Below are 13,926 nucleotides of genomic sequence, written 5' to 3'. Positions count from 1 at the left end.
TAAATAATAAATTAAATATTACTTATAAAAAGTACACCCCAGACCCACCCACCCAGCCCCCAAACCAGCTGACAATTCACAAAGTTCAGAATTGTCAGGTTTACCCTTCGATAATAAAAAACAGCATTTTTCCTCCTCCCCAACCTTTCTTTCTTGCATCTGAGAACACACTGAGATACCTTGGCCCATGCCTCTGTGTTTGCGACATCTTGTAGAGTTTTGCTGTTGCTCTCCAACCAACGAAAAAATCATAGGATGACAATGTACAAAGGCTCTCTACTGAGAGCAGGAGAAATCCTTCAGAGAGTGCAACTAGAATTCCACCAAGTGAACATTATGCAATAGCGGGAACAGAGAGCCCAGACAACAGGCTTCGTGTGTGGTCTCCTGTATAATATCACTGACGAGGAACTACTCAGGCATTTCTTTTCAGAATCAGGACATTTTGGAAGCAGGTATTTGGATAGCAAGTTACACTGAGGCATGGGAGCACATATTTCAAATGCAATGGAATACCATACAAAACATCTATCTATGATTTTTCCAAAGTCTGATTTAATTTGAAATGCTGGAATCAAGTGAAAAGCTTTTCTGTACACTATGAAAGTGATTTCTGAAAGTTACCAGAGAAATACAAATTATTATTATGAGTAAAATGTTGCTTTGAAAGTAATTTTAAAAAGAGATGGTAGATTTGAGTGTATCTGGTACATGATGGTAGATTAAAAAGAGATGGTAGATTTGAGCAGCTCTGCTGCTCCAGAATGCTGGGGGTTCTCTATTGTGTATATGGGTTATAAACAGGCTAGGATACTAACCTCTGGCTTTAGGAATGGTCTGCATTTAGATGAAGTAAACTGGTCCAGGAAGGGAAAGCAACCTTGTTCCTCATCTATTTTAAAGTTCTGACGGTTTTGTTTTTTATTAACACAGCTAAAAGTAAGGAATTTTTCTATTTTTTCTCTCTCTCATGAACTAGAAATGGACATTCTGAAACTACAAGGAGTCTGAGTCTGGGACACAATTTTATCTAAAAGGTAAGGTGATCTCTTTAGAGGTGGGTTTTTTTTTTTTTTTTTTTGGTTAGAATTCCAGTCCAGCAGTCATGTATGAGACACTCTATTACATTTGGAGGAGACTTGAAGACGATTCTTTAAACAAAGTCAACAGACAGATGTATCACAAGGGTGGTTAGGAACGAGCAACCATCTTCAAGCACAGACTACAAAGGCTTCCAGAAAGACTTGTACTTAGATTCTTTATCAGAAAAGCCAACAAGTGCCAAACATTACAGTTTCCAGATGTTGTCTGGAATGACACACTAATGTTGGACAGCTCTCCTTCTGTAGCTCTTACCAATGCAGGGGACGAAAACATACATGTCATTGTGAATCACCCTTATTTTGAAGAGAATAATGTTATATCCAACTCCTCCCAGGAAGCCTTAATAAGTTCACCTCTTATATCCCTGGCTTGATATATTTCCTTTTTTTCCAGCTTGTTCAATTGTGTGTGCATTTTATAATGCCCAAATATCAAGTTCCATTATTTAAATACCCTAGAAGCTTATAGCTCTGCTCTACAAAGAGGTAGCTATGACTAGTTTCTTACTGAATGTGAGTCACTAAGAAATATTAAAATTTTGGCTAGAGCATCCTCCAAATATGTTTTATGCATTTTGAGCTATCTGCATTTTTGTGAGTTTAACAGATGCAGAACTTTCTAGAGGAAAGAAAATAGCTTTCTTATCAGTATGAAATGAAAAATACCAAACTTTTTCAAGAGAAGGCTCTTGCCTGACAGTTCAGCAGAGTGCAGGGAAGGCCTGAGGATGCCCCGCCATGTTTTATTTTCTTCTTTTTCGGGGAGAAATGACTCCTGGTGGCAGAGCTGCTGGTTGGCTGTCAAGCATCGCTATGGGAGTCAAAGAGATTTATGAGCTTAAAGGGCCCTGTATGTCATGAACCAGACTCAGAGACAGATTTCTTCTTGTCAGGAGATCAGGAGACTGGGAAGTTAAAGAGTTACCTATAAGCCTGGGCAAGCAGCTGTACACACGTGTGAACTATCTGAGAGAATGGGGAGCAGAGTTGTACAGAGTTGCAGTCAAGTTGTTTCATATTCAAACCATTGGGTACATCTCCCGAGAGTCTCTTGTGAGAATTTAAATGGATTCTACTCTATATACAGTGCATGGAGCTAAGATTTATTAGCATTGCCAATTACTGAAATAAACCATTGGATTTGTTTAATGAAGAAAGTTTCAAGAGCATCCACTGAAATCAAATAATGTATATTTTCCTATATTTTAAAAAATGTATTTCCTAGGGTCATTGACTTCAGAGGAGTCTAGTATGTTGTGAAAATGCTAGTGCTCTTGATTGTGCAGATACAGTCTACAGATTGAAGATGTGACTAATCCCTGAAATCTGAGATTTGTAGCTCATTCCAAACTGGACACTCAGGATGACCTTCCTCGGATGTCAAATGCCTTCAGAGTCTGTTCCGTATTTGTGAGGATTAGAAAGGGAAAGCCATCCTAGGACCTCGAGAAGATAAGGCTGGTCTAATGAACATTTTCTTTTCTGAGCTAATGGATTATTTCTGTAAGACTCAATATCATGTTATGAAATGCCTTGTTCCACGTCAGTGGAGGGTCGTTTGCCGAAGCACCCTAGATGTTGAATAAGAGTTATCTGCCCCATAGGATAACACCACATAGCTCTTCAGAAGGACTTCATGAAAATATAAGTAAATTGATCAAGCACTCTTTGTTGAAGGAACAATTTCACAAATGGACCGGACTTTCTAATGAACCATTTGAACAAGCCCTCTCTTTGACGTAAGATTTCCTTCCCGACATAAAACTGTAAAAAAATAATCTGAATTATTACTTCCGTTACAGTGCCATTTTACTCAAAATATTTCATTCAGGGATTCATATATAATTACCCACCTAATAAAAGGAGCTATTAGGCTGTAAAGATCCTATCCCTTCCATGCTCTTTTAAAATTATGACCTACTCAAGCTTGAAATCAAAGGCAGAGCTGAAAGGAATAATTCAGCTGAAACTCTCTTACTGGGTTTTCAAGTTGCCTAACTGATAAATATGCAAACTGGCTCCCTTTTGGCGATTCAGCTGCATAAATGGATTAACTCCAAATGCAGCTTCAAATTCAAAAACTAAAAGGGTGCACACAAAATCTTTTTAATTTCACCTAGTTGCAAGCTGTAGATAAACACGGCAGTGGGAGTTTAAGATTCTATGTCACAATGAAGATGCAGTTTTAAAGAGTATCCACTGGGTTTAGGATGTGTCCCAAGTGTCAAGTGATGCCTTCCCTCTGCTGCTCTCTGACTCTGGGCAGGCATGGTGCAGAAGGTTTCCTTGACAACAGAGCTTGGTGGTTGTCACCTACCAACACGGCCTGCTCTAAGTCAGTGAGGACTCTGCTGGTGGAAGTGACATCACTCAAGAGAAGGTACTGTTTGAAACTGCCTTCCATTTTCCTCCCCTCCCTCGTGATGGCTCTGCCATTTCCACAGAGGGTTTCAGAAAGGTGGGTCAGGAGGCCAAGGGATGTGTGGAGACAGCCACCTGGCCAGGGCTGGTTGCCAAGGGGAACTCAGGGAGGGATGGGGTGGAGTCCAGCCAGACTCCTGAGGGAGATGGACTTGGTGAAGCTTTGAAATATCATCACAGTGTGGTATGGCATGAAAGCCACCCAAATTAAAGTTTCCTATTACAAGCTTAAGCACGTCATTATCATGTGTCTGAAAAGATTGCATATTGTATCCTCTTTTAGGAAATGGACTGGTTGCTGGCAGGATGCCACTAGTTGCAGATTTCTAAATGTTCCTGTTCTCCAGACATCAATGTTAACCAAGAGTGGATTTACCAATACTTGCTAAAATGGGTGAATTTTATAGCCACTTGCTGAATTCCACCACCTGTGCAAGAATGACTTGAGTTACAAAACGTAAGCATTTGCTGCCTTTTGTTTACTTTTTTGTGCTGTCAGAAAAACATCCAATCCTTTGGTGCTATGTGGTGAGAAAATTCCCATGGGTGCTTTGTACCTTAAATCTGAAAATAAAATAGTGAGCTTGCGCTGATTTGCCATGGCAGGGTACAGGCTTCAATAATGCACTTGCATTTTGTAAGCCTAGACCTACACATAGAAGAAAATGACAGGCCTTGATGAAGGAAAACGTAAGCATCTGTCATGACACTGTGGTCACTGCAGTGGCAAAGGCCCAGGACTATTCTAGCAGCTTCGGCTTTGACCTTGCAGTGAAGATGTATCTTTGCTTTTGTTAAGGGACCCCAGAGTCATCATTTTGAAACTCCTGATGCCTATGAAAGAAGGGATGCTTATTCCTTCTGAACTGCTTCAGGATCTTCCAGAACTCAGTGGTCCTGACGGTTAACCTGTACACTGGATAGAGTTCTTGGACACAGGTGTGCTGTTTATGGGTAATAGGTAATGCTGCAAAGGTCCCGGAAGATTCAACTCATCAATTCGGCAATGTGTGTTAAAAGGCTGAGCCTGTGATAGCGTTAAGTTGCTTCATTAGCCCTTCCAAACTTGCCATTTGTTCGCTCAAATCATCCTGTTCATACACCTACAGAGAGAATGAGAGCAAAGCATTAGTACAGGTGGATATCGGTGCACTCCTTTGGTTAAGGCAGGGCCATGTCTAATTGATTCACTGTATTCTCATGCATGGCACGGTGGCCCATAGCCAGGGGCTGTGGACTCAGCATATCATCATTGAAGGAAGATGCTGGTAATAAAAGAGGCAGTGATGAATGACTGTCTGCTATTTCACTGTGTTCATCCTTGTGAGGAGGCAAAGGCTTTAGTGTCAGAAAAAATCTTGTTTCAAATCAAGTTCTACCAAACTGTGTGTGATCTTGGACAAGTTAGTAAACCTCTCTGACGTGTAGTTCTCAGATGTAGAAGGATGATGATGATATCTATTTCATAGGCTATTCTCAGCATCCTGTGACATGTTTAGTGCTTATCAGTGTTCAGCACATGGTACATAGTCAACATGTTCCTTTTCCTTTCCATTAGGATATGAACAGAATTTACATCACCAGGTCTCCTTTCTTTGTAACACCACATAGGCACTTTTTTATGTGTGGGAACTTGACCTGAACAGTGAAAAGTCTGAGGATTATGACCTTAGTTTGTGTGTGAAAACAGAATTCTCACCCCAAACCAGAACTGCCTCTGTTCGTGGTTGTAGAGGTGACCTTATGACACGGGTTGATTGGTGGATAAAATGGAAAGCCTGAACTGCAGAATCTTAGTGACCATACTGTCTGTAACTCTCCCTTACCGTGAGCCACTAGAATCGTGTCATTAATAACACCTCGCTCTTATTGAGCACAGACCCCCTGGTCACTAGCCTCAAGGATTTGGATTCAGTAGGTCAAGGAAAGGTTAGAAACTCTTCCTTTTAGAAAGCTTCCCAGCTAATTCTGATGGTCAGCCAGTGGGGAGAACAAGGCTGTGGTGTTGATTTGAATCCCAGTTCTTCTATAGACTTGACCTTTTGAGTCTGTCTCCTTATTTGTCAAATGGGAATAGCAACCTTACCTCACTGGGTGGCTGGGAGGATTCCCCAGGTCAGTTTGGTGAGTGCTAAGTGCTCAATAAATGTTAGGATCTTTTTTCTTTTCCTTTCTCAAAATACCCTTTGTTTTGACGTATACATACCGACTCTACCGGGTTATTCTTGGTTAGCTCATTCATTTGATGAACTTATTGAAATTATTGAACCAAATTGAGGCCTGAGGCATGACGTTTTGCTCTGTGGAGGCCAGGAAGCATTACTCAGTACTATGGTCAGAATGTATATTAAGTCCTGCCAAATAAACACCCGGGATGCCATGAGAACACTGGTGGAGAAGAAACAACTGTGGTATTAAACAGTCTGGAAATGGTACCTTCTTGTGGGAATCTCAGCCTGCCAGTGAATGATCTGGTCATGTAATGTGTAATCTTCAGAGTTTAACAGGGATTGAAAGATGTAGCCAATTTGGCCCCAAAGACTGACCTATGTATGAGGAGGGATGCTGAAGTGAACTGATTAATTTGATAACTCCTTTCCCAAAATGATGTCATAGTTATCTGTGTAGTTTTCTCAAATTATTTAGATCTTGTCCAATCCAGCAACATCACACCACACGTAGCTACTGGATTTTCAAAATATGGGGATAGCCTGAATAGAGGTGCATCGTACACATGAAATACACATCGTATTATGAGCACTTAATACAAAAAAAGTAAAATATCTTAATAAATGTTTATATTTATTGCATGTTGAAATGATAATATTTTGGAAGTACTGGGTTAGATGAAATATATTAAAAGTAATCTCACCTATTTTTACATCTTTTCATGTGGCTCCTAGAAAGTTTTAAACTACACATGTGATTCACATTATATTTTTATAGAACAGTGATGATCTAGATTATTTGTCCCATTTCTATATTTCCTTTAACATATTATATAATCTTATTGCTGTTCATATTATACTTTTGGCTGTCACTCTTTGGAGTCACTATATTTTTTTAATCAAACTTTTAAAACAGTTTTTTTTTTATTTTTATTTTTTTGGCTGCATCGGGTCTTATTTGCAGTACGCGGGGTTGCAGTGCACGGGCTTCTCTCTAGTTGTGGAGTCCAGGTTTTCTCTTCTCTAGTCATGGTGCACAGGTTCCAGAGTGCATGGGCTCTGTAGTTTGCAGCACACAGGCTTTCTAGTTGAGGCACGTGTGCTCAGTAGTTGCGGCGTGCAGGCTTAGTTGCCCCATGGCATGTAGGATCTTAGTTCCCTGACCAGGGATCGAACCCGCATTCCCCGCATTGTAAGGCGGATTCTTTACCACTGCACCACCAGGGAAGTCCCTTAGAGTCAATCTTAAGTGCAAAAACTGGGCCACCTGACATGATTCCTTATGAGATGAGATATATAAATTTAGGAATTTGATCTGAATTAAGATATGGCTAACAACTGTGACACTAAACTATTGCAATATGTAAACAGCTATATCCTGACAGAGCAGTGCATTAGATTCTTGTAAATTTGAATCTTTTAAGTATGAAAGTATGTTAATTATATAACATACTTCTGCACACATTCACACACATACACATATCCAGATTGTCTGATCTCCAAGTGTTAAAATATTTTATTATTTGTAGTACTGAAAACAATAAAATCAAGAAAAAATTTATGTTAATTCAAATGAGGTGATTCTAATCTGGGTTTTTTTGCATCTTTTTTTCCCCTCCAGTCCTCTAATTTTTCAAGGTATCATATGTGTTAGTACCTTAGCCTTCTTTTAAATGTTTTCTCTTGAATTATATTCAGAAAGACTCCAGAGTTTTCTAAATTGCTGCCTTCAGGCAACGTCTTTTTAAATTTCCCTCAAAATGCATTGTTGGGGGAATTGTTTGCTTTCTCAAAATTTCGATTTCTTTTGGTCCCCATGGAGTTTTTTCAGAGTTTTCTAATTTGATCACTTTTTAGCTGCCTCCCTTAGTTGGCAAACTTTTCTCTCATTAAATAACTAAACTTGCCCCTCTAAATATATCAGTTCCTTCTTTTTTTTTTTCTTCCTAAATTCCTTCCTTCATTTCTTCATTTTGTTTTCCTCTTCTCAATTCTGTATTTCTAGGCTATTTTATGATTTTATAAGTGACATGTATAACTTCAGAAGGCTCCTCAGAGTATAGCTTTATTACTATTTTTCTATTTTAAAGAATAATTATATAGTTATATTTCCAGGTATGCCAAGGTGTTTCATCTCATTGATGAAAATGTGTGTGTGTGTATAATTTTTTTTTACATCTTTTAATGTGACTCTTTGAAACTTTTAAATTACACATGTGGTTCATATTATAGGATAGTGATGATAGTGTATATCTATCTATGTATATATACACACACACGTGTATATTCATATATATACACGTGTGTATATATACATATATGTATGTAAAGTCACTCATTCTGTTGCTACCTGCTTGTATTTATAAGGTTGGCTTTAAGTACCAACGATTTTTTAATATAACTAAATCCCTGATACAATGTTTTTCCCTAAAGTTTCTTCTCTTCATATGTAAGTGCAGGAAAACAGAACTAAACAAACAATAAGAACAACAAGGGCTTGGGGTTAATGGAGAATGCTGGTTGGCTTAGACTGCATTGCACAGCAGTGCTTCCCTTAATGGGGCATGAATTTCAAGGATGGTCTTACATTGGCTGGATCCTCTGTTGGTTTGTGGCTCTCCTCAGACACTTCAGGGGCTGTTGGCACAGATACAGGAAGCAAAGGAGATCTTGCCTTTCCAGCCAACCCAAGAGAGGCTGTTTTGACATGAGTCTTGGGAAGAGTAGGCCCTAAAAGGAAAACACAGAGTGATGAAAGTACTGTATAAAACACCCTGGAACAAACTCTCAAGCATGTAAGCTGAATCCAGTCGGTTGGCATTGATTTTAGGTTATTGTTCATTCTGTAGTCTAGAGATGGATTCTGACACAATGAACAGGCTTATTTTATTTCTACTGAATCGAAAACAATCCCGATTAGGCCTCTCCAGGTGAAGCTCCACCAGTCATACGTAATTTCAAGTGGATTTCAAATCTCCCTGTGAAAGGTTGCCTGGGAGTTGCAGACTGTTCATCACACCTTCTAAAGTGTCAGCCCAGCTCATTTGGGGCCAGCCTCAGCTTTGAGCCAGAAAGCCCTGGGCTAAACCACCTATAGAAGCCATAAACTGTGAGTGCCAAGGAATATTTGTGCAGTTAAAAGAGATGGTTGCTCTGATCTGGAAATGAGTGTTAGATGTTACGGTACAAAACAGTCCTTTATGGCTAACCTGATTGAACATCATTATTGATTTTCTTTCGGAAAAGAAAAAAGATATGATTCTGTCCTGATGAGTATTAGTGTCTCTCAATGAAATACATTCTAATCCTCATGAAAATCATTTGAGTAACTGCTGAGTTTCTCCCAAATGATACTTTAGTCTGCTATAAACAATGGCTACCTTTTCTTTTTGGGTCTAAAATTTGCCTTGTAAATTCTGCTTAGATTATAGCAGTAATATAACTTTGTCCCTATAGTCTAAAACAAAAAGTTTATAAAGGCATATCGAATCAGCTAGTATACCTTACATACCTAAGGACTTTTGTCATTCTTAGTACTATAACCAAGACCTCAGCATAGAAGGTACTGAAGTCATCAAAAGAAGTTTGCCTCAGTTCTCTTCTATCATCAGTGATGATGTTTAAGTTCTAATGATCCCAATGGTGTACTATATATTTTTGGGGAAAAAAGTTATTTTGACCATACTTTCAAAAACATAATTCTAGTTAATAAAACTCAAAAGTTATTCTACTATCAGAGAAATAAGGGGTATTTGCTTACTGGGAAAGAAAGAATGCAAACAATCTAGGAGGCTAGCAATTTGCTAAATGCTAAATCCCAACAAAAGCACATTTTTTCATACCGTGGCCTAGCATTTAATTCCTTCATATTTATATTCTTTCACTCTTTTTCTTAAACCAAGGCTCAAAGTCTGCAGTTAGAATCATTTATCACTAGAGGGTGATCTGAGGTTTTTGGTAACGCATATGAGAAGAGATATAGAGACAGGAGAAACGAGAATAATTTTCTTAAGGAAGGAATATTTATGGAGTTCCTACTAAGCTCTAGACTTATGCTAAGCATTTTAGTTTATTTTAGGCAAAATAACATAGTGCAGAAGAATTTGCTACTTACCAACCCAATCTGAATTCAGATCCTATAAAGCCTAACTACGTACTACATATGTAATTCCTTGTTCAACTAATTTCTCTTGCCTGTTTCTTCATCTATAAAATAGAAATAATAATTTGTGAGGATTGAAAAGATTAAAGTGGCTGCTTTCCTGTAACTTGTTCAAAGAGAGCTAGCTATTATTAATATTTAATTGCCAAAACAAGCCTTCTATCTCCAGTTCATATATGAGGATGCTAAAATGAAGAGAAATGGAGTAACTTGCTTAAGTTCATATATTTCAAAAGGGCAGACAGAACAAGGATTTGCAACTGAGCAAATTAAGGTTTTATCATTGATATTTTGATCTAGTCCATCCAATTTAAATGAGGCTTTCGAAGAAGCAATGTAAAAGAATATGAAATCTAGTTCAAGACTATAAGTAACCTGAGGGTAGAAACCATTTATTGTATTACAGTTTCTTGTAGTTAAATTATGTTTGAATTTAAAGGGGAAACAATGAACTTAGCATTAATTTAAGCTACTTTTATCACAATGTTGTTTAAATTTATACAAACATAAAACTTGGCATAACCTTTATAAACTTGTAGTTCTAATACTATGCTATAAAACCAAAACATGTTTAAAATTAAATAGCAAAGTCCTATACACATACGTTTGGTACTCACTGCTGCGCCACAAGTGATTTTGGGTTTGTCTTACATGATCAATTTTCACTCTCAGTTTTTTTCTCTTTGAACAATAGGCAAACCTTCATTCTTCCAGAGAATGTAATGCCAGCTGGTTTTCGTTAGATCTGAAGAAATCATGTATATAGTAAGTCTGCCTCTGACTATAAACACAGTGTTCCTAGAGCCAACTTAGTTGTAACCCCAAATACAAAGGCAGGCATTTAAAAACCCTGGCGGAACGATGCTATAAAACGGCCCTCTACATAGTCCACCTTGTGTAATTCACATTAATCTTATAGATGATCACCTAAGGGAAAGCACAAAGTTTAACGAGGAATTTTCATACAGTACTGGTGAACGTTGAGAATGTATCTGTTGAACTCCCACTTTGAATTTCATTTTCTGAATTCTGTTTATAATCCCTTCGAGAATGTTCACAATATTCTGATGAAAGCCGAACGTAGCTTTATTGCCATGGAAAGTTGTTCCTCCTATAGGTCACATTCTGTGAGTCACCTCTTCCTTCCCTACATTTGGTAGAACAGAGTAGCGGCATTTCAACAATTAACACTTTATGTATATATCTTTTATATGTTTTGTTACAATTTTGACTTTCTTGATGGTGTATGGTGAAATCTAATTGTTATTGAATTTTAAATTTTAGGTTTTTTTAAAAATTGAAGCATAGTTGATGTACAATGCTGTGTTAGTTTCAGGTGTACAGCAAAGTGATTCAGATATATATATTCTTTTTCAGATTCTTCTCCACTATAGGTTATTACAAGATACTGAATATAGTTCCCTGTGCTGCTATATGGTAGGTGCTTGTTGGTTATTTTATATATAGTAGTTTGTATCTGCTAATCCCAAACTCCTAATTTATCCCTCCCCTCCATCCTTTTCCACTCTGGTAACCGTAAGTTTGTTTTCTATGTCTGTGTGTCTGTTTCTGGTTTGTGAATATGTTCATGTGTATCATTTTTTAGATTTCACATGTAAGTGATATCATGTGATATTTGTCTTGGTCTGATTTCTTAGTATGATACTCTCTAAGTCCATCCATGTTGCTGCAAATGTCATTATTTCATTCTTTTTTATGGCTGAGTAATATTTTGTGTGTGTATATATATATGTGTGTGTGTGTGTGTGTGTGTGTGTATATATATATATGTATCTATATATATATCTCACATCGTCTTTATTCCTCTGTTGATGGACACTTAGGTTGCTTCCATGTCTTGGCTATTGTAAATAGTGAACATTGGGGGGTGCATGTATCTTTTCAAATTAGAGTTTTCTCCAGATATATGCCCAGGAGTGGGAATCGCTGGATCATATGGTAACTATATTTTTACTTTTTTTTTTTTTTTTTTTTGCGGTACGCGGGCCTCTCACTGTTGTGGCCTCTCCCGTTGCGGAGCACAGGCTCTGGACGCGCAGGCTCAGTGGCCATGGCTCACGGGCCTAGCCGCTCTGCGGCATGTGGGATCTTCCCGGACCGGGGCACGAACCTGTGTCCCCTGCATCAGCAGGTGGACTCTCAACCACTGCACCACCAGGGAAGCCCTATTTTTACTTCTTTAAGGAATCTCCATACTGTTCTCCATAGTGGCTGTACCAATTTACATTCACACCGACAGTGCAGGAGGGTTCCCTTTTCTCCACACCCTCTCCAGCATTTATTGTTTGTAGATTTTTTTGATGATGGCCATTCTGACTGGTGTGAGGTGCTACCTCACTGTAGTTTTGATTTGCATTTCTCGAATAATTAGCAATGTTGAGCATCTTTTCATGTGCCTATTAGCCATCTGTGTATGTCTTTTTGGAGAAAGGTCTATTTAGGTCTCCTGCCCATTTTTTGATCAGGTGGTTTATTTTTTTTGAATATTGAGCTGTACGAGCTGCTTGTATATTTTGGAGATGGATCTCCTCTGTCGCAGCATTTGCAAGTATTTTCTTGTATTCTGTAAGTTGTCTTTTCATTTTATTTATGGTTTTCCTTGTTGTGCAAAAACTTGTGTTTGATTAGGTCCCATTTGTTTATATTTGCTTTTATTTCTATTGCCTTGGGAGACTAAGAAAGTACTGACGTAAGAAAGTATTGCTACGATTTATATAAGAGAATGTTTTGCCTATGTTCTCTTCTAGGAGTTTTAAGGTGTCATGTCTTATATTTAAGTCTTTAAGCCATTTTGAGCTTTTTTATGTGTATGGTGTGAGGGTTTGTTCTAACTTCATTGATTTACATGCAGCTGTCCAACTCTACCAACACCACTTGCTGAAGAAATTATCTTTTCCCCATTGTATAATCTTGGCTCCTCTGTTAAAGATTAATTGACCATAGGTGTATGGGTTTCTTTATGGGATCTCTGTTCTGTTCCAGTGATCCATATGTCTGTTTTTGTGCCAGTGCCATGCTGTTTTGATTACTGTAGATTTGTAGTACTGTCTGAAGTCTGTGTGGATTTTGCCTCCTGCTTTATTCTTTTTCCTTAGGATTGTTTTGGCAATTCTGGGTCTTTTATGGTTCCATATAGGATTATATGTTCTAGTTCTGTGTAAAAAGTCATGGGTAATTTGATAGGGATTACATTAAACCTGTAGATTGCTTTGGTTAGTATGGCCATTTTAATAATATTAATTTTTCCAACCCAAGAGCATGGAATATATTTTAACATTTCTTTAAATAGTCTTCAATTTCCTTTATCAATGTTTTATAGTTCTCAGCATGTAAGTCTTTCACCTCCTTGGTCAGGTTTATTCCTAAGTATTTTATTTTTTTGAGGAAATTTTAAAAGGGATTTTATTTTTAACTTTCCCTTTCTGATATTTCATTGTTAGTGTAAAAAATGCAACTGATTTATGTATGTTAATCTTGTATCCTGCTACCTTGCTATATTTATCAGTTCTAGTAGTTTTTGTGTGGAGACTTTAGGGTTTTCAACACATAGTATCTTGTCATCTAAATATAATGACAATTTTATTTCTTCCCTTCCAATTTGGATACATTTAATTCTTATCTGATTTCTGTGGCTAGGACTTCAAATACTATGTTGAATAGAAGTGGTGAGAGTACGCGTTCTTGTCTTGTTCCAGATTTTAGCAAGAAGGCTTTCAGCTTTTCACCACTGAGAATTATGTTGACTGTGGGTTTGTCATAAATAGCTTTTGTTATGTTGAGATATAGTCCCTCTATTTCCACTTTGGTGAGTGTTTTTAATATGAATGGATGCTGCATTTTATCAAATGCTTTTTTCTGCATCTGTTGAGATGATCATGTGTTTTTTGTCTTTTGTTGATGTGATTGATGTATCACGTTGATTGATTTGCATATGTTTAACTATGCTTGTGACCCTGGCATGAATCCAGCTTGACCATGGTGTATGATCCACTTTATGTGTTGGATTTGGTTTACTAGTATTTTATTGAGGATTTTTGCATCTATATTCATC

General features: G+C 37.7%; 1 protein-coding gene across 1 annotated transcript in view; it reads right to left on the bottom strand.

Moving 5' to 3' along the window:
* Positions 1-4,537: 4,537 nt before the first annotated feature.
* Positions 4,538-13,926, bottom strand: part of DCC (DCC netrin 1 receptor) — a gene marked incomplete at both ends in the record, with an annotated part of 1,164,115 nt that continues 1,154,726 nt past the window's right edge. The window contains 2 exons of the mRNA XM_082668331.1: positions 4,538-4,627; positions 8,280-8,422. Of these exons, the coding sequence (XP_082524457.1) occupies positions 4,538-4,627; positions 8,280-8,422 (233 nt within the window). The remainder of the gene's footprint in view (positions 4,628-8,279; positions 8,423-13,926) is intronic.

This window comes from Grampus griseus (assembly GCF_964374135.1).
Source record: "Grampus griseus genome assembly, chromosome: 12".
In the NCBI taxonomy this organism is placed as follows: Eukaryota; Metazoa; Chordata; class Mammalia; order Artiodactyla; family Delphinidae; genus Grampus; species Grampus griseus.
Note: the sequence above shows the minus strand (reverse complement) of the source record. Positions and strands in the feature narration are given on the sequence as shown.